Source organism: Ammospiza caudacuta, chromosome 6 (assembly GCF_027887145.1).
Source record: "Ammospiza caudacuta isolate bAmmCau1 chromosome 6, bAmmCau1.pri, whole genome shotgun sequence".
In the NCBI taxonomy this organism is placed as follows: domain Eukaryota; kingdom Metazoa; phylum Chordata; class Aves; order Passeriformes; family Passerellidae; genus Ammospiza; species Ammospiza caudacuta.
In genome coordinates, this window is record NC_080598.1 from 11,529,649 (window position 1) to 11,551,796 (window position 22,148).

The 22,148-nt window shown below is 38.7% G+C and overlaps 1 protein-coding gene across 1 annotated transcript in view; it reads right to left on the reverse strand.

Annotated features, from left to right (window-relative positions):
- Positions 1–22,148, reverse strand: part of SHANK2 (SH3 and multiple ankyrin repeat domains 2) — a 255,841-nt gene that overhangs the window by 193,552 nt on the left and 40,141 nt on the right. Inside the window, exon 10 of the mRNA XM_058806933.1 lies at positions 18,625–18,691. Coding sequence (XP_058662916.1) covers positions 18,625–18,691 — 67 coding nt within the window. The remainder of the gene's footprint in view (positions 1–18,624; positions 18,692–22,148) is intronic.

Consider the following 22,148-nt stretch of genomic DNA (forward strand, 5'->3'; position numbering starts at 1 on the left):
TTCCCTTTATGCTTTTGATAATACTCAGCACACTGAGAAATCTCAGATTTCCTCTTCTATTTTAGAGAATTGGAAGGATTTTCTTCCAAGTTTTCAGAACTTAATTACTCTAAAATGGCTTCTGTCACTCACTGCACCATGAAAAATGGATATGCACATTCCCAGATGTCTGGACACATGTCTATGGAAAAGTGGGTTCGCTGTAGGCATACCACAGGAACTCTTTATGTAAGCTTTCCTCATCTAAAATGGTTTTGATAAACATTTTACAGAAATAAATTTGAGCCTGTATATTCTACAGCCATGTTCTCTGTAATTCTGCATGGCTTGTGCACACACCTTGCAAAACCAGAGCAGCATCAAGACCATTGGCTCAATTAAATTCCAAAGCTGGGATGATCAAAAGGAATTCCATGCCCAAATTCAGCTGACTTTGAGGGGAAAAAAAAAGGAGGGTTTTTTTTAATAATTAAAAAAAATTCAGCCTACAGTGTTCAGTGAAATTTGGAGTCATTGCAAATCACATTAAAACATCAATACGCTAAAACAAAGTAAAATAAATCTGTATATTAAGAATAACCTTTTTCATTAAATGAGACTGGAAAAAAATCCTATCTATATTAATGGAAATAAAACATTCCCTTTTTATGCAGAAGTTTTCCAACAACAGCTGTCCTTTTTCTGCTTCACATTTACTGGTTTTCCCAGATAAAAAGGAAGGTAGGACCACATGGAGCAGCCTACCTGCACACAGAATCCTTGCTGAAGTGTCATCTGCAAGAAAACTGGGAGACAAGGTGCTCAACTGCATTATTTTTCCTTAACAACCTAAATATCCAGTACTCCTCGCAGTAACACCACTTTAAAAAAAGAGAGTGTTTAGTCTCAAACATCTCAAGAAGTCACAGCCCCTTTGGCACAGGGACTGGGGACATGCAGCATTTAATTGCTTCATGAGATAAATAATTTTGTATATATTTGTGCAATTTAAAACATTTAAGGAAGATTATTCTATTAATCACAATGAATACACTAAACCCACTTTATTCCATCCATCTGGCCAAGGTTCTCAAGGCCATATATTGAGTTCAGAGTCATTCTGAGCCCAAAATTTTTAATACAATCATAGAATGGCTTGGGTTGAAAGGAATTTTCAAGATCATCTTGTTTCATGCCCCTCCCATGGGCAGGGACACATTCAACAAGCCCCGTCCAACCTGGCCTGGAATGCTTCCAGGGATGGGGCAGCCACAGCTTCCCTGGGCAACCTGTGCCAGGGCCTCAGGGCCCTCACAGGGAGGAGTTTCTTCCTAGAAATTCTCTTTACTTACCAGCAAGTTTAGCTCAAGTCAACAGATTATGGGTGTGTGAAGCCTTTCCTTTTGGGAAAGCTGTATACTCCTGAAGTATTCCATGTTTCTTTGTTTTACCTTTACCAGGAACAAGAGCACCAAAATCAGACTTTTCTACTATTGCCCCCAAACAGAAAAATGACCATGGTTTAACCCTTACCTGACAGCAATGGATTCCAGGGACTTCTACTTGGATATGGGAAGCTGGGTCCTTTAAGAAGGGCAAAGGAACGAAGGCAACATCAAAAAGAAGTTAGGTGTCAGAATTCCATGTTAGGGGGAGAATTTGAAAGCAGAAATCCATAAAAGCAAAGCTCTTCTGATGGCACGATTTGAAAATGGAAAAGTGGACAGAACAAACATTTAGAGGAGATGAGGAAGAAACTTCACTTCCTCTTAGTTCCTCCTGCTCTGCTGTCCCTGTCATTCTAAGCATGAAATGAGGAAATGACAATGAGGGACTGGAAGAGCATTAAATGGGATTAAGGCTGGCACAGGAAGGTGGCACAGGACTTGGGAGCCTGGAATATCTTAGTGATATACGTGGAGCCAACACTGCTTTGAGTGACAAATGGGCAGGTCAGGGAGCAACATTTGCAGTGGGGGACAAGACACCAGCACCACCCCCCGCCCTGGAAGTGCAGCAGCACCGGCACAAAAAGAGCTCGCAAAGCACGTGCTGGAATTATTCCAAACTTAAATCACAACCTCAGCATCATTCCCCTCTGTTTCTTCTCTGTTATTCTTTGGTTGGCTTTTCAGAATTCATATTTTACAGCCCAAAACCAGCCCGAGTATTTTCTCTGAAATTTTCAGCATCAAATACTGTAAGAAGTTCACAAAGCACTTGTTGGACTGGTTTTAAATATTTATTGCATTCTGTTATTGTAGCTATTAATCTGCATCTGCTTTTTAAGCAGCTGCACTATTCAGTGCCTAGTTTACTATGCAGCCCTTACAGTTTCACACTCCTTGAATCTTTTATCTTATAAAACATCAGGCTAAGCTGAGTTTGAAAGCACATTTGAAACATACTTTGCTCCACTTCATGTCTGGATGTCTGTAATTCCAAGGAATATTGTTACAGCTGGGGAGTTTGGAAGAGTTCTAGTTTAGAAGACTGTTTTGTTCAGTTATTTTAGGAAGCTCTTTTTAGCCACACTCCACAGGACTCTCACATTGAACACCATTATCTGAAGTATTTATTATGTTTAAAGCAGCCCTGGAAGGTTTCACATTTCACTGTTCCAATTAAATACTTTGTTTAGAACGGCCCATAAGTTTCAGAGTTTTGATATTTTAGGGATCCAATTATGATCTTGAATAAATGCCCTATAAATACAATCTAACCACAAGCAAACAAGGACAACTATTGTGCTTTAATTTTCTAGATATCTGGAGCATCAAAGGGTGTTTCTCCAATAAGCTGAAAAAGAAGAAAATATCTGCATAATCCAGGACTTAAACAAGTGTACAGTAAAGTACTTAAATGCCCCTTAATAAAGGAAAAATTTGAAGATGTTTTTCTAATAAGTGGATCATGGTGGGTTGAAGTGTTACTTCAATTATTACAGCATTTACTGTATTTAGCTCTACCTCTGTGAAACATTCCACATGTTACACACAAGAATTGCCTCTGTCTGTGCCCCAGGGCTGCTAGAGCAGGAAAGGATACTCCAAATTATCCCTCTGGGACACACTGAAGAGCAAGAAAGGAGTGAGAAGGCATCAGTGTTCTGAGCTGACAGGCGTGACAGAGAAATAAATTTTAAAAAACACTGTTCCTGATAGTTTCCAGGAAGCTCAAGCAGCAGGTACAACAATGTGGCATTGAAATCTTGAGGGGGAGTCTCAAGGAAAATAAGCTTGTACTGGAAAATTGGCAACTGGTTTTTTCATTCAAATAACAGGTAGTCAAGGGGAAAAGAAGAGAAAAAGCAAACGTTGCCAATATTTTGGCACTTGTAGGAGTTCTCCAAAAAAAGCATATCTAGGTTCTCTCCAGCTTTAACCTGAGAAAGAAATGCACATTAATGCTGCAAAGGAGCTGACACTTTTAATCTGCAGCCCACTCAGCCAAGGAACATCCACTTATACACCCTCATGCATTATTCACCAAGAAAATTGAAATAATCTACCCGTGGTTAAGCAGCTCGGAAGCAAATGCAAATGAAGGGAAAGCAGCTGAGAACGAGGATCATTCACAACTCCTGACACTCCTCCACAAGACTGGAGCCTCCCGTGGGAGCAGCCAAATCATTACAACCCAAATCCCCACGTCTGTGCCTGGGAATTGTCCTGGTGCCATAAGCACTGACCTGTGGCCATGCTTGGAAAACGAACTTGCTCACTTTTTATTCCAGTAGATTCTCACTCCTTGGCAATGAAGGTGTGTCCTTAGGCACACACCTGAGAAAGTCTGTATTATTATTATTATTATTATCATCATCATCATCATCCCATAAAGATAATTCTAGCACTGGCTACCATCCTCTTCATTCCATATCTGACTTGTGAAACTTTGGGCATGCAATATAAAGTTATATAAAAGAAAATCTCCAGCGAGGGAAGAAGCTGTTGCTGTCACCACCTTCCTTTTTAGTACTGAGATTTAATGGGAAATATCTTAGGCCATGATTTACAGCAATTATTTTTTTATCTTTAGGAATATACATGAAGATCAGAAGGAATAAATTAATTTTTTGCCTCCATCCCAGTCAGCTGTTTTGAAGCTCTCCATCATTACTTACAGGCTAATGTAAACAGGAGAGAGATGAATAATTCTGGTAAGTTTATACAAATTACTCTAGATAAATTCTCCATGAAATCTACATAAATCTTATATTATGAAGTATTTCCATGTGCCTGAATTTATTATCATCTAAGTGGTTGTAAGTACTCAGGTGGTTGTAAACTCCATGCATTAATGTTTTCTTCATCAGAATTCAATAGTTTTAACCCCTCTGGTTTTAAGGCAAACCATTACAGCTTTGTTTGTGCTTAATTCTTCCCCACAGATCTTCCACAGCAAAGAAGTTCTCAATTCAATGGAGTTGCCTACTCTAGATCTGATTTCAAAATGAAATTAGAAAATGACAGATAGCAGAAAACTTTCCTGTCATAACCATAAAACTATGAAGTGTAAAATAATGCATAAAAAAATTAAATAGGCCTCACTCCAGGTAACAAAAATATCCATTAGGGTTATATATTTTTCAGTCCTTTCAGAAATATATTTGACTATCAGAAGGCCTAAAGAAAAAAAAATCTTAAATTTCAGACATTTATAGGTACGATTAGAAAAAATGTGTTCCTACACACAGAATTTGTGATGAAAAACTGCTCCAGCAAGAATTTGGTGAGTATAATTGTATTTCCCTTCATGGATTTTGAGTTAAAGTCCCTGTGTTGTAGTAATTCTGCAGCAACAGATACAACTCAGCCAAGGGAAACAGGAGCCCAGGACAGAGCGAACAGGGCTGGGCCCTTCTTTATGGAAAGTAACCAAGACATTTTTAATATTCATACAATCCAGACCAGAACTGCTATGGGGCCTTTTGGAAAATTTCCACAGAAATCTCCACTTTGCCCCAGGAAGCCCAAGCACATTCCCATGGAATGTTATCTCTAATTTGGTCCTTCAGAGGTGATGCTTTCACTAGAGTTATAATAAATATTCCACAGACTGGAGGTATTTCCTTGCCAAAAATTGCTCCTAAATTTCAGATCAACTGAAAGACTAAAAAATCATTTGCAATAAGCTATTTATTATGTCACTGGTACATTGTAAACACATCCTTAAAATTAAACTGATCATTCATTTAGGTTGAATAATTAAAAATCTCCTCTGCTTCAATTGCTGACCCAAGATACAAAGCAGTGACATCCCAGATATACAGGAGCTGAAATATGTACCTAAGTATTTTGCAAATTCTTCAGAACTCTCTTCACATTTCAACTAAAATGACCTTATCCCAAATTTTATGCAGAACAGAAAGAAAAGCAGAGAGAGATCCGAATTTGATTCCAAGCTTCATGTGGAACCAGTGCTAATTACACAGATTTTTTTTCAACATGTCTGCAGGGAAAAGAAAACAACACAAAAAGGTAGCCCTAATAGTTTATTTTATACACATGTAAATCTTGGCTCTGTGTGTTTAGTTTTATGTGATTAAATGATATTGAGCTTTGCAGAAAATATTCTTTATCTAATGAAAAAAGACTGATCTGGATTTGATCACTGTAAAAGCCACCCATTCTCATTTTGCCACATCAGGAGTAAAAAAAATCTAAATTGTTATTTAACACCATACCAAAGCTATTTGTTAAGGACATCCAGCAGAGGTGACCTTGCATTCTCAAAGTCAAATTTCAGGAGTATTGACCCCCCCCCCCCCAAAAAAAAATAGAAAACACTTGCTAGAATTCTGAGATTTCCTTACCATGATACAATACTTGCCTGACCTTCCCTTATTGCCTGGGAGAAATTCAACCAGAATGGGGAATTTAATCCTCCACATTATATATTTTAATGACTCATTGTTTTCCTATTTCTTTCTAGCTCCTGCAAAGCTTAATAGACTTGAGCATGATTATTAAAATGCTGCAAATAAAAAAGAATTTTTAAAACCTTGAAGTATTAAAAAAAAGTGGAGATGCAGTAAAGGACATTCTAAAATTGGAGCCCATTTTGTTGGGGATGGGAGCAAAGTGTCTGAGCCATATGCTGGTGTAACACAGGCAAACTGGATACAAGCTTATGTCATTGCAACTTGCTCCTTCAGAAAGCAGCTATGGCAGAAATAATCCCCAAAGTTTACATTTCTATTTACATGCAGCTCCAGATCAGCACCAACATTTGGATATCAGAGTCCATTAGAGTTCATCTTCCTGGGTCTAGAACACGCTGTTACCAAATAATAAATATAAATAAATGGGTACTAAACAACTCCTTACACCCAGTTTACTCAATTATTTTTTCAGTTGAACAGAAGACCAGAAGAGAAGCAGATTTTTTTAAATCTGCACAGTTATCTTTCAGACGGCACAGGACACAGTCCAGCAGCTGCCAGAGAAAAAAGAAAAGATTTTGTGGTTTTTCTTCTTCAGGAGGAAACCCAAACACACCCTAAGATAAGGCCCCGGCCTAAATCCGCAATAATTTCAGTGGCTTTTATCCAGATTTACACTTCTTTAATGCAGAACTCGATTTGCCACTTGCATAACAGAGTTCAGACACCAGAAAAACTCCCCCTGTCATTTGAACTTTCTCTCTCCTCAGCTGGCACAGAACAAACTGCAACTGGTGATTTGGACACAGCCATGGGTGGACAGAAACACAAACTGTGTTTGGATAATCCCACAGTGCAGGGTTTTTATTAATCAGAAATAAGAAAATAAAAGTAAAATAACAAACAAATCTCAAAATCTGTTAAGTCTATGATGTGACCAAAAATTTTTTCCCAAGCACTATTCCCTCCAAATCTCTGGACATGATAGAAATTATGTTTAACTGCATAAAATTTCTGCCAGTACATAACTTCGAAATGTACTTTCTAAGATAAGAGCCTGGACTTCACAGAGGATGACAAGCAATTTTAGTCCACAGGGAATTTGACTCAACTAGATCATCTCTTACTTAAAAGAAAAACACCACAAAAAAATCCTTTGGTGCAGGCATGTGGAGAGAAAGCTCCACCAGCATTGGAGGCAGAGTGGCTTCAAGCTTCAGTTTTTGTCAGGAAAGATGATGAAAGGGAAAACCTCATCCCACCATCATGAGAAAATTTCTGTCCTCCCACTATGCCCAGACAAAGCAGCAATGAAGCCCTTTCCTCCTACTCCCCCCACCCAAAAAGGTGACAAAAAGGAAAACACAGTCCTGTGTTAAAAACCTAAAGCATGTCCTATATTAGCAATCAAGCTAATGAAATTTGCTTTCACTTAGTTGAAATAAACAATATCAGAGTATCCTTTTTTTTTTTCTTTTCTCTTGGTTAACTTTACACATAAGAATTTTCCTTTGTTGCTGATAAGATGTCTGAATAAACATTGCTATGCTAATGAATCAAAAGATCAAAAATACTCCGTCCTAAGCACAGAGTGGAAAGGAATAAAGTCACCAGACTCTTGGGATCACTTTTAACTACTTTTAATTCCTAAACTCCAATCTCAATGTCACAGACCTTGCAAAATGTGGAAGTTCCTGGATCCAGTCAAAAAAGCGTTAGCAAAAGAAAAAGAGTTGTAGCTTTGGATCAGTCAAACTCTGAAAAGGTGGCAGAGATTACCCTGCACAGGGCTGGAATTCAGCCTTGCTCTCTTTTAGGATGGGGGAATGGTTTTTGTTATCCCAATTATCTTAGGGTTTTGTATAGAATTGCTTGAGGGAAGCAAAAATCAACATATGCAGAAATCATTTTGCAGCTTCCTCGGATGCAAGAAAGGGGAATCTTACAGGGGAACAGAAGCTGGATAACCCAGCAAAGAACTGGGAGAGCACAGAGGTACAATACAGAACAGAGCTGGCACTGGCAGAAGTGAAAGAAAAATGAGGGAAGGTGACAAGAAAAAGAAACAGGAAAGAAAACACAATTAAATGGCAAAGTGATCCAAAACAGGCAAGATGCAACCAACTGAAAAAAATTATAATATCTTTATTTGGGGGGAAATTAGTAGTTAGACAAATGCAGGATTTGAGTGTGAGGTGCTGAATAAAAGGCTCTGGATGTTACAGCTGATCACAGGCTGATTGTGGGATGCTGGGGCAGGCCAATGACCTCATTCCAAGCATTCCTCAAGCCACCTTGATGCTGTCAGGCTACACCAGCAACCTCCCAGTTGTGAAGTTTTCAGAATGAAAAATTAAACACAGTCCAAAACTAAGCTCAGGACTTCCAGTCCGTGGCCTCCAATGTGCTGCCTCTGAGTATGTGTAAAAAACTTCTGGTATTGTCCTCAAATCTTTTCTTGGTCCCAGCTCAAGGAACTTTTTCTTGCCTTTTTGCTCCACTGCAGGTCATTGCAAGTGATTCTTTGCTGGCTTTTTGGGTTTCCACCCCAGGAAAATCAACTTTGCCATGGAGCAGGACCACAGTGCTTGCCCCTGCAGCCAGGTCAGTGCCAGAGTCCCTGTGTGGGTCACAAAGGAGCAGAGCATCTCCTTTCCTCCCTCCAAGATCCCTACCTCCTGATTATTTTAAGAAAAGGGATCCCCTGGTAGGGTTTAAGCACAACCCCTTCGAGTAGATCAGGGAGAAAGAGGGCATCAGGCTCCTCAGCATCTCACATTCTTCAGGTAACTGCTTAATACTGAATGCTGAATAGAATTGCCCTGGAACACCTCTGGATAAGGGGGGGCATTTCTGAGCCATAGTACTTGAGAATCCTTTATTCAAAGGCATTTTTTATGGAATTATCTGGAAATAGTCAATTGACTGCTGAAATACAGCTAAGAAAATGTACCATTCTATTTGCTATTTTATTTATTTTTATATGCATCATTTCCTGCCTTTAATTTTAATTCCATACCCTCTAAGAAATGCAATCTCACAGATCTTCCCCTTCATCTTCCTGTAATAATATCATAGCAGTTTTCTCTAGCTATTTACAATCTCTTCGTTTCCTTCACAGCTTTTCCAAGCCATGGAATGAAGAATTATGTAAAAATAGGCCACAAGAAACCAGACACACTTGATCTGCACAGCAAAAATAGAGCTCTTTAGCACCTGGCATTCTCAAGAGTGGTAATGAAGCTGGCAAAATAAGCCAGGCTTTGACCCAAAATAAAAACCTTAGCCCTGAGAAGAAGGCTAAATTTCAACTAACACAAAAAATCTGTCTTTTGATTTCTTGCAAGGTGTGACCCCAGACATCTGGACAAGAAGAGAGATTGGGCTGACCATAGGAGGGAAATGAAGGAAGAGGACAAGCAGCACACATGAAAACATTAATTTTAGCCTGTCATAATCCCTGAGGGCAAATTACAAAAACCCCCTATGCCTTCAATCCCAGGAGTGCTCATGGCTGAGGGGGAAGTCAAAAGAAAGGAAAAGGACTCAAAGGACAAATCAACAAGCCTGCACTTGTGAGGGTTTTTTCAGGAGCAACAAATAAATTCTTCAGGATAAATAACTGATCTGTGTTGAATTACAGATTTGATGAGGCACATTTAAAACTGAAAACGCATCACAGAGTTTATGTTAAATTTTGCTACCTCAGATGTTCCAACGAGATGTAAGAGGCTGTTTCCCAAGATGAAAATGCTATAATGTGAAAGATTATGCAGAGAGAATGCAAGCTTATCAAGTAATGGGGCTTTTGGTAAGAGAACACATAGGAGGAGGAACCAAATCCGGACTTCTGGAGTCAGCAGAAGTACGTAACAGAAACCAGAGATACCTCTACATATACACAGATAATACAATCTTAATGCTGTAAATCTTCAATTCAATAAATCTTTTGTTGTTTTCATTCAGCAAGGATTTCACCCAATTAGAGCCACTTGGTTGATATTTACTTTTCAACTTTTTCTGAATCAAGGCACGATCATAATTTTGTCTTTTATGAACAATTCTGAACAATTACTTCAGCAACACCACCTAGAAAATGGAAGAAAACAGGCTTTTGGCTTCAATATCAGAAATTATGAAGATGCATAGAATGGAAAAGTAAAAAAAAATCAAAGCAGAATGGAGATTAGCTAAGGGAACAACCTTGTTGGACACCCTGATGTATCCCAGGCCATGCAAGGCATCCAGCAGTGAAATTAAATGGGAGAAATAAAAACCTCCAAACACCAGCTCATTAAAAGGGAGAGGGAGTGACATAAAAGGTTCAAGTACCATCATTAGGTTTGGATTCCCTGGATTCTCTGTCCAAGATCCTAAGCAGACCTGATTTAAATACTCAGTGTTTACTCTGAAAATGTCTTCCACAGTGTGACAAGACCTTGACTGCAGAAGCTGCATCTTACCCTGAACTCCACAGGAAAGACTCAGAGCCAGCCCAGGAGATTGAGATATAAATGGAGTGACAGCAGCAGCGTGAAATATTGTGAGCAGTGTGAAATATTACACTCATTACAAAGCCCTGTGCTCCAAAGCCTGTCCCTTTATCAAGCCTCATCTAGAATTTGACAACAAACAGGCTCCTGGGATGATACTATTTCCTTTTAAAGAGGCTGAATATTATTGGATCAATTTTCACAAAATTATGACAGTAATATCTTGTTATTAAAATGAGAGTATTTATAAGGCATTACAACAAACTTCTTCAGTGAAGCTTTACTTTTTAAATTGTCAAACCATTGTATACTGAACAGAAAACATAACTTCATTTCTATAAATAATGGAGTTTGACTGAAAACTGATATGTTGAGCTGTTAAAAATTATGTCAATATAAATTCAGCATAATAGAAAGAGTAGTTGCAAGTAAGGAAGTCAATGTAAATAAATACAAACAGGGATTAGCAATTATATAGTCCAATATTAAAAACTGAATAGTCCAACTTAAGCCTTTTCAAGTTTACTTGAACCAATCTAAAAGTCAGATAGTAGCCTTGAAATCATGCAAATATTTAGTTTTATAGCCATAGGAAGGGGTTTTTTTAAATACAAATATTTGTTTCATACAATTGGAAAATTAATAAAATTACATCTATATTTGGAAGGCTTTCCTGATCCAATTTTTCCATGCATGTTCCTGCCTTCTCCAAATGGGAGTTATATTGAACCTAATTCTTTTCCACAAAGCAATGATGGCACATAAAAATCCACATACTCACAAGTTACAAACCCAATCCTGTGCCATCAGTCACAACTTCATGGTCTACTTTTAGCCTAATTACAGAAAGGAAATTATTGGGTGCATAAAGAGATTTGTGATGAAGCGCTCAGCATAAGGAGCTACCTTACACTCAGAGTTTTGTGGGGTTTAATTTTCCCTTCTCTTCTGTTTTTTCTTTTGGGATTTTTAGGTTTTTGGGGCAGGTTTTGGGGTATTTGGTGAGGCTCATTTATGTTGGGAAGCATAGGAATTTTCTTCAGGAATCATTCCTGACTATTTTCCTGACTATTTTTAACATTCTCTATTTTCCCTTTTTTTTTTTTTTTAAGTAGCATTTATTTCATGTGCTTTCATCTCCTTTTTCTGTGTTCTCACCATTGTAAATGGAAAGAAATAGAGAGCCCTGGGAGCCTCCACACATCTCTTTCCCCACTTGTCCTACCTCTATTTTTGACCTGGCTCCGCTGTTAGAAATCCTGCATGGCATTTGACACCATCTTAGAGAGCTCTTGAGGCTCATGTGGAAAAATGATTCAAAGAAAACACATTAACTTTTGAGGAATACCAGAACACTCTGGGAGGCTCTTCAAACACTTTGCCTTCTGTAGGATCCTTTACTGGGCAGCCTGATATCTCAGAGCTGCATTGACACATCCCTTATCTCAGCAACCGTTGGTTTCCTAATATCCTAATTTTGGTGTGGCCATCCAAACCCTCCTGTTTTGTTACACTGAGACCCAGACATCTATAGATATAGATATAATATCTGATTGAAATGCACAGATCACATACTTCCAATAGGCACAGCCTCTTTAAAAGGCACAATTACAGCAAATTTAGGGATACTGATTTTAGAGGAGCCTGAGAAAAGTTGGCAGAGAGTGTCTCAGATAATGCTGATCAAACTGCAGTAGAAATAACCCCCATCATAAATGTGGTGGTTTCCTAGCTCTCATTTTCTTCTCCAATATTCCAGCTCTGAGTCGCTCAGGAAAGAAAATGTGGCACTGACACAGCACAGTTGAGGAGTTTCAGCCTCACTCAGGGTCCAGCTGCAGCAGCCAGAGAGCCAGAGTGATTTCAGAAACATATGCCTGTTCTAAGAAGGGGTGATAACTCCAGAACAACAAAAGGATCCAGCCCCATCAGATCACAAGATCAGGACACAGTTTCCCAAATCCCATTTACAGTATTGCAGATCTTTAACAAAACATAATGTTTTTCCTGGTTCTAATCCAGTTCAAACAGGAGTTAGTTAATATAAAAGCTGTAATCTGCAATGAGAAGGTCAGACAGCATGATCATATAAACCTCTTCCTGTTTTGTCATCTCTGGCCTGTAAAACTGAAACAGAGGTGACTGAACAAACTCCAGGACAGAGATAAACTCAAAAGTGCTATTTTCTTTTTACAACCCCTCAGCCAAAGGCAACTCCTTAACTAATTCTAGCTTCCCTTGCATCCCAAAGACATCCTGGTGTAGGATCAGCCACCAGGCTGAATCAGAAAGCAGATTCTGAGGGATGGGTCATCTGCTGACCATTTCCAGTGCTTCCAAGGGGTGTTGCTGGGATCAAAGGATGCAGCTGCCAGGCTGAACAATACTGTGAGTTTCACTCACAGGGATTAACTGAAAATCATGATTGGAAGTTCCAGTTTGGCTGAAATATTAGTTCAGAATTGCAGCATTTGAGGGCTTTGGGGTACTTGCACTGCTGTCTGCTCCCAGCTTGACCCTTGGCTGCACAGTGAGCTCAATGGCACTATCCTTTTATGGATTCCACCAGCATTTTGAGGACAGTACAATCCATATAATTAGTTTTTGTAAAGCAAGAAATTAACCTGATTTATTTGATAACTTGTTTGAAATACAAAAGTACATTTCATTTTTGTCCCTGTCATAGCCACTGTCACCGGGATCTTCAAATCACTTTTTCTACTTGTGTTTTATGACTTTATTTCTTTTTCTAATTCTGTGACTTACACTAGTTCTGACCATGGCCTCTGATTTTATTTTCCTGTACAGTCCCTCATGGGGGTCAAGACAGTGAAAACTATTTAAAAAAAAAAACACCAAGGGGAAAAAAGCCACTATTAGTGAAAGGATGGTGTCTTAGCCAGCGAAAACCCTTAAAGGGCTTGGGAAAGGTTTCTGACCCAACTCTGAGGAAACAGCTCTGATGCCAGCAATGCTGCTGAAAACAGCCCATTCCAACTGCTGGACACAATGGTCCCAGCCTGGAAGGTGCAGAGAAGGTGAGAGACATTTCTGCTGAGGAGCAGCCATGGGCTGGCAGCTGGCTGGAAGCCAGATTTGGGGGAGGCAGGAGCTACAGGCCCTGGAAACACTTCCAGCCCTTTGGATCTGGGTGTAAAGATTGGGGCAAGGCTCAAACACAGAGCAATCCCCCCTTCCTTTCCCCTGCCACCCTCCCAGGCACCTGCAGGGGATGTGCCAGCGTGGCCTGCAGCCACTGCTCAGCCCAGAGTTCTGCCTGGGACCAAATCTAGCTCAAGGGCCCTGGGAGCAGCCTGGGATCCCTTCAGTGGGTTATTTTTGGCTCGAGTGCCAGGCTCTTCTGGTTCAGTCTGTAAAATAAAGCCTAGGCAGTCGTGGCCCACCTGGCAGGTGGCAAGGACAGGCTGGTCCCCAAGAGCAGCCAGAGCATTCTGCAATCAGCTGTACTCAAAGCAGCACTTACACATGGCACCAGCTCCCTGCTCGCCTTCCTGCTCAGAATTTCAAGTAAGCCTCAGAAATGGCCACACCAGAGAACTTGCACACCTCAGCCTGCAGTCCTTGTTATATGCACAGAATACACCCAAGTTCAATGACCAAGAGCAACCAGCTTCTTGATGAAGTTTAAACTTTGAAATAAAGCAAATTACTGTATTGGTTTTGCACCAATGCACACACAGAAATAACTAACTTGTGATCAAAGGGAAAAGGAAAAGCATGGTAAGTTTTTCAAGCTCTGCCCTACATTTCAGTATGTAATTACATTAACACACAATTCCCAGTTTTCCAATTTGTTTGCTGCCACATAGCAAGACTGAGTACAGGAAATTCTATTTCTTGCAACCATTCAGAGGAAAACAGAGAAATAATAGCAACAGATTTATTTCATACCAATCAGTATTTGTTTGCTTGTAACCCAGCCTAAACATCATTAATGCAAAGGAGTGTTTTTTCTACGAACACAGAAGTAATTATTTGTTTAGGACAGATATGTGAAAGAAATTGCAAAAGGAACACAGGATTATGATATTCTACCACAAAATATGCACTTAAAACGTGGGAAATTCACACCTCAGTGGTTTTGCCACCCAGATTACATAGATATCATTCTTCTTCCATGTTAAATGCTCACTAACCTTTGAAACAGGTAATGCTACTCCCAAATGACAGCTGCACAGGGCTACAATAGATTTTTCTGTCCCTTTTGCTTCTATTAAATAACAAGTGATAAAAATAGAACAAGTCACTGCACGCTGCTGACAGTTTCGTAGATTTTCCTTTTGCTTTGCTGCCTTTTCCTCTTTCTTATGTTATCTGTCTCAATCTGTTTTCCCTCAGCTTGAGGAGTATTCTGCAGGCATTTGATTGATGAAAATCAAAATTACTGAACCATTCCCCAAACCCAAATAAATAAGTAAACAAACAGAATATTCCTTAGGCTGGCCAGCATTTAATAGCAACACTTGCAGCTGAAAAACCAAGATTGCTGACCTCAATCACTCTCATCTAATTAAAGAAAATTAGTTAGAAAAGCAGTTCTACCACAAACCTGCTAATATCCTCGTGTTCCAAAATACCTGTTCTGCTTATTCCACAATAAAATACACATTCCTTATGTTTACAGTCACAATGCCAGTTTAAAAACCCACATTTTTACTCATACTTGAAAAATGTTTAATTTCAAAGCAATTTCTCTTTGTGGAATGTGTCTACAGACTGTATTAGCAGATTTTCAAAATTATCAAAATAAAAACACCCATGTGAAAGCACAGACAAACCATCACACACACACATCTCTCTGCATAATTATAGAGGAATACAGGAACTCTGACTTGAAGCCTAGCAACAGTATCCAAGTATTAGTTAGTCTGCTAATCAACTACCAAAAACTCACACACCAGCTCAATGTGCTTCATTTTCCTAAAGCAAACAACAAACCAGACAAAAGAATCCTATCAATTCTGGCTCCAGAGCTGCTGAAGGACAAGATGCACAATAGAAAACAAACCTTGTTCACTTGAAGAAGAACAACCCATGTCATTTACTCCGTCTGAAAATTCATCCCATCACAAAGAACCAAGGCAAAAGAGAGATTTAAAAATAGGTTATCCAAGTCAAAGGATTATCAGCTTGCAACATACTTAATATCTGCATATCTGTATGTAATGAAAGCTTCAAAATTCTTACATATATGATTGGGTTTTGTACCTCCATCCTATAGAAGCCATAGTAAATTCTGTACAGCAAATGCTTCCTAAATCTGCTGTGCTCATTTACTCACAGACAGCTGCAGGCTGGCTGAAAACAATCAGGGATTAACTTTTCTATTCATCACATCTTTTAATCCATTACTTTCTCTTAGTTTGCAATAAATAAATGCATAAAGTTAAATAAATTATAAATGTGCTATGGTTAGTTAAAAGAAAAAAGAAGTTTAAAAGGGACACTATTACTATTATTATTAAATATTTTTAATGGTGTGCAACTGCTGTACATCAGGGGTATGTGTAAGGTCTTCCTCAAAGCAGAAAAGAAGAGGCAACAATAGTCACTGAGCTGGGATACACTTCTGGGTCCCAAAGACTTCCAAAATAACCAATAATTAAAATATGCTACTCTGGTGCTATTATTCTTCAAAACAAAAAAAAACAAACTAATTTGGGGGTATGATGAATTGAAATAGTCTGAGAAGCCACACTGAGCATTTCATACTGCTTGTAAAACGAGTTTCTAAGTACCTTATGGTAATAGGGTTTCTTGCTTTATGAAAAATACTATTGTAATTTGTTTCAAATAGGATTACATTTTAAATGATATGGCAATTTCTATCGACCTTCCAAACATTTGCCATGAAAACAAAAGGGATTCCCTCATAAAAGAGAAATACAATGAAATCTGGATCTTGTTTTTAATCCTTTGTGGGCATCTCTTTTTTTCTGTCCTTGGATTCCTTTTTCTTTGCTGTTTGATTCATTCTTACAAAACAGCCTCATCCCAGTCCAGAGTAAGAACTTTGCTGGTAGAATCAGCCAGGGGGGTTTTATTGGACTAAAGCCACAGGAATCCCTTGCAAGCCTTTTTCTTTATAGGTTTATTCACATTACTCCATGGGACGTTATTCTCACCTTTTTTGGCTCTAAAATATTTTTTATATTTTTCTTCTTTTTCCAGAACAGCTGGAAGTCTTATGATTATTACAAACAAGCTAATTTTATATATGCCTAATTTTCACATCCATCTGATGTGAAAGTGCTTTACAATTAAATTAAAAGAATAAGGAAGAACAATCTTGGTGGGATTTGATCTGTAGGAGAAATATTTAGCGGCTCTGATGTAAACCAGAATTTTCTATTTCTAAAACAGAGTCTAAAATAATTACAAAGTGCAAAGAGATTTGGATTATTAAATGAACTTAAAATAATAACAAGTTTTAATGAATGGGTTTGATATCAAAATTCAGAATCTAACCAAAAATACACTTTTTGAGAGATGTGTGATTAAAAGTTTCTCAAGAGACTTGACAGTATGAATAGTCTTCATCTTCCTGAGGATACTTCCCAAGCTCTTCACTATTTCTTCCCCCTCTGCTGCCTCTAAGGAGGTGCATTACTCAAGTGATAAATTTTGGAATGCATCCAAAATTATAGGAACACAGTGGGTAACCAGACAAGCACAAGAAGCAAAAGCCAACTTGCTGAAGCTGAAATGCTGACATCACTCTGCACATTCATCATCACAGCAGCTCTCAGGTTTTCTGCTCAGGATTTGGTTCTTTGATTTACTCTTCTTTTTTCTCCACTGGGAGACACTCCAAAAATAGACATTTCAACAACTTCATTTTTCATAGGTAATAAAACTTAAAAGACAAATGTTCAGCGCAATTAAATTAGGTGGGAGGAAATAAAATAATGTAATGTTTACTCTTTAAGACAAATCTATTAATTTAAACAGTCATGCTCAAGCCACCATCTTGCAAAAATGGCAAGTAAATAATGGCAGCACCAATATTTCTATTTTTCAGTGGCAAAGATGGAGGCATCAGAAAAATTTGGAGAATCTTCCCATAGGAAGTATTTTCTAAGAACTTTTCTAGAAATCACCAAATCCTACAAAAATACCCCGTTACCCATATGTAAATATAAACAACAATAAGATGCTCAACCTAATAAGAATAACATGTTCATTTTTAATTCATGCTTTACAGATTATAATAAATATAGATTGATGAAGAATTCTTACACGGAAAGGAACCATCCCCATCATCCCAGGAAAAAAAAAAAAACAACCCTTCCAGACTGTCTCTGAACCTTTATGCAGAAGTTATGACTTTGGTGCATTTTGCCCTCAGTTTTCTCAGTGCACATTGCAAGAGCTGAAAGTGCTACAAGACCTTACATTACCACAGAACCTTCAACCATATCTCTGCAGATCATATGCAACAAGGAAGGGAAAGGAAAATCAGTCCTTAATCCACATCCTTGGTTTTATATTTCATGTGAGCTGGCCTCATTTGCCATGTAAATGAAATACTCAAGTCAGAGATTTGCCACGCTGAGTTAAATCAGTGCAGGTGAGTACACAGAGCCTCCTGCTGCAAAAGAAATGCCTTTTTTTGTTCAACTTCAGGATATTTTGTCTGGAACTTAAATTAACTTGAATTAAAGCATTTTAACCCATTTTGTTAAACTGTATTAGGCATCACTTGTATCAAACTGGCTTTTATTTTAATGGCAAATTCCTCTGTATAAAAAGATATTGAAAGAGCCTCCAATTTTTTGTCAGGGGTCCTTAAGGCCCTTAATCCCACCAAACTCAGTGAGAGGGAACATTTTCATGGATATGAGGAGCTGGCTTCTACCATATATTCATTTCATTATAGAGAAGCACCTTTCTCCATTTTCATCTTTTGATCAATTATTCCTATTTGGGAGCTGCTTTAGGCAAGGCAAAAACAACTTGCAAGAGTCAATCTGGAAGGGATGTGGATGTGTATTTAGTTTATTACAAACTGATTTATACTTAGAAAGCACCTACCACTTACCACATTTTCCTCTTCAGAGTATATTTTTGAAAATATTTCAGCTTTTTCCCCAACTGCATTTTTTTACAAGAGTTACTTTTCAAACCTCCCTGAAATGTCAGCAGCCCTGTGGTTGTACCTCACATAGAATCAGTTTTAACATCTTTGCAAAACCCTGGCACAAACAAGCACAATTTATTTTCAGAGTCTGTAAATATTTTGCTTACCAATATCAGCTTCCCTGTGATTCTTGATGTATTCAGCAAGCTCAAAATTTCCCGCTATTATAGCCACCTAAAGGGTTGTAAAACAGGCACAATTAATATGTTGTCATCACTTGCCAAGAAGGAAAACATGTCACATCACTGACAAACATCAGGCAAAGATATTTTCATTTCACTAAGTGGAGCAATTCTGTTACTTTCATTCTGCAATACAGATATTGGTAGCTGAAACACCAATACAACACTGAAACAGCAAGAAATGAGATCTTAATCTGTTGTAAGAGCACTGCCAGTCCCCCAGCTGCCCATTTCCCAGGAATGCTGGCATGGTGGCAGTCTCAGGAGGCTGCTGGAAGAGCTGCTGCTCTTCACGTGGTGGCAGTCCAAGGCAGCAGTGAACATTAAGCACAGCATCCCCAAAGCTCTGGGAGCTGTACTGGTGTGTGGGGAATGCTGCAGGAGAGACACATTGAAGACATTATCTCCCTTTAATTGCTCCTGCCTCGCTCCTTACCTGAGCAATAAAAACAGGAGCTGAAATGCAAAGTACGCGAGAGAGACAAGGACCAAGAGCTACCAATATTCAGGTACAACTAAGACACCAAAAATAAACTGAAAGAGAGAGACTGGCAAAGTTTATGCATATGCATAGAGTTTAAAATGTCTAAATACATTGAGTTCTAAATTAATAATTTTCTTTTTCATTTATTTCCTGATTGTTGAACACAGATCTGAATTCTCATTTCAATAGACTTAAAAAGAAAAACATCTCTAACGGGTGTGAGGGAAGCAATTCAATTTTGCCTTTGCTGGCTTCTCCCTTTTCCTTCTTCTCCTCTTTTTGCCCTGAATACCAAGGAATTGTCTTTTCTGGCCCCATTTTGCAGCTCTGACAGATCCTGTTCTCTAGTAGCACTGCAGATTTCCTGATGTATGTGCAAGGCATAAGCTGGGCTGGCCTTTCTCATAGAAATGTCTGCATCTACAGGGTGCAGCTTAAAAAAATAGAAAAAAAAAAAAACTTGTTGTAGGATTCTCTTGGATATAGGACTGTCTCCAAGAGTGTCAGATATGAGAAATTATTAAAAACTCCATGCAAATTTCTGAGCTGATGACCAAGAAAAATTATTTGCTGTTTTGTGCATCTCCACATATGAAGAATGATGCAAAGGAAGACTTAAATGCTGCAATGGTCTAAAGGAGTGTAGGAAGTACAGTTAATGTCAGCAGTATCTTGGCATGTAACAAGCGTAAGATTTTGTTTCTGCACTCAGCCTGGGAAATTGAATGGGCAACTTCATTTACCAGTAACCAAAACAAACTAATGCAGAAATCCCTGAAATTGAAGACTACACCCCAGCTGTGGCTGCCCCATCCCTGGCAGTGTCCAAGGCCAGGTTGGATGGGGCTGGGGATAGTGAAAGGTGTCCCTGCCCATGGCAAGGAGTGGATCTGGGTGACTTTAAGGTCCTTCCCAACTCAAACCATTCTGGGATTCTGTGATCAGGGAGGTTGGACACAAGTGCACACCTCAACACCATCCATCTTAAAATTACTATTTTAAACACTGGTATGCCAACCTTTATTCCAGAAGCCCCTCCAGACAGAAACAGTTTCTCAGCATGGATGACACATCAGAACCTGGACCCCAGCCTCCTCTGTGCAGCCCTGAAATGCAGCCCATGAGTTTCCCTGGCAAACAGCACTAGGAAACCAACAGCAAAGCTGTACCAATCTTCTCTCTTTAACTTCCAATTCTGCAGCCTGGCTGGCTCCAGGTTCATAACAGCAACATTTGTGCACAGCTCTGAGGTTTTCTCTGCATTGTAAGCAAGTGGTAATACTTCTCTCTGATGTTACCCCTAATTAGCAGTAAAATTCCAGCAAGAGGTGGAATTCAGCAGCGACAGGCAGCTTGCTAGACAGCAACCATGGTACTCAAATGAAAGAATTTTTGATACCAAGCAGATTTTAAACCTCAAGTATAAACATGCTCTTTAAGTGATAAACACATTTTATTACTTAGGAAAAAAAGAGAGAAAGATATTTCCAGATAACTAAGAGACAGCTTGACAGGGAATTGTTCCTGTATTTGCTTATGAACCAAGCAGCAGATTCAGCAAGCTCAAGGAGCCATTTTTCTCAATTTAATTCACTTCAATGCGCTAAAAACAGTATGTAAAATCCTTACAGCAAAATGAAGGAAAGATATGTTAAGATCTAAGGAAAGCAAGGAAAAGTTAAAAAGTACAAATATTTCTTGGCATAACATCAATGCACTTCACTTGAATTTGATGGGTAAAATGTGTGGGAGAAAATGAAGTCAGAGCAAAATCAGAAAGACACAAAATTATTCTCATTCAACTTGTACAGTTACAAGCCACAAAGCATGGCAACCTTAGCCCTTTTTCCATACAAACATGTCTTAAACCAAAATTATCGTGAGTTCACATGAAAATATAAATGTGAATAACACATTAGGACAAGTGGATGGTCTTCACAAGATCCAGAGTCAGAATCAAGTGAAAGTGGTAGAAATTCTCTCCTTGATCAAGTACCTAAATCAGAGACCAACTGAAGCTCTATATTTGTACTAAATTTCTTTGTACTTTGGAAAAAAATAGTAATGCAGCACGTTGGCAGAAAATACTAGAGTTTGATTCTCTCCATGCTTCATAATTTACATGGTTTTAAATAGCCATAGTTTGCTTTTCAGGATGTTCTGTAGACAAGTGCTAGATTTAAAATTAAGAGGTTATGGCAGGAAAGAAGGTTTTGTTTGAGTTTTCTTTTGATCACAAGATATCTCCTCTTGGCAGTGAAAAAGTAGCACAGCCAGCAAAACTGCAGCAAAAGTTGCTTCCAATTCTAGTAGGAACTGGATTCCAGTCATCAAAATGCATCACGTGCGTGTTTACAGACACGAAATATCGCCATGAAAGGGCTTTACAACTAGAGGCTATCTACCAACTCTTTTATGCTGAAGCTTCAAAAACTGCAGCTTTTCTAAAACTGCATATGCAGCAGTCTTGCCATAATTCAGGTTCTTACATTCCTGCAGCAAATGTCCTTTCATGTCATCCTTTTGACATTTATCTCACATCAAAAGTCTGCGTGTCCTCAGTAACATTACTCTGCAAACCTGATAAAACCTGGTTCTGCATCTTGTAGGAAATAAAAGCATCACTCACACACAATTTGCACTAAAACCTGCTTTGTGCTTTGCCATGATTTTAAAGGATGTCTTCACTTTGCATCCAGAATCAGAAAGAGTTCACCTGCAGGGTCCCAGTATGGTGTCAATCAAAGCCCAGCAGAAAATCCTGACTCAGTAATTCAGTGCTTTTAAACCCAAACCAGGATTTTTGTCGGCTGCAGACAAAAATTGCATTTGGTTGGGAGCCCTGCCACATTCTACTGTACAGAAAGCAGAAATTATCTTGTTGGGGTTTTTTTAATCAGCATTAGAGGCAATTTTATGAGTGACAGTAACCAAAGTGAATCACTTATCAGCTCCCTCCCAAGCT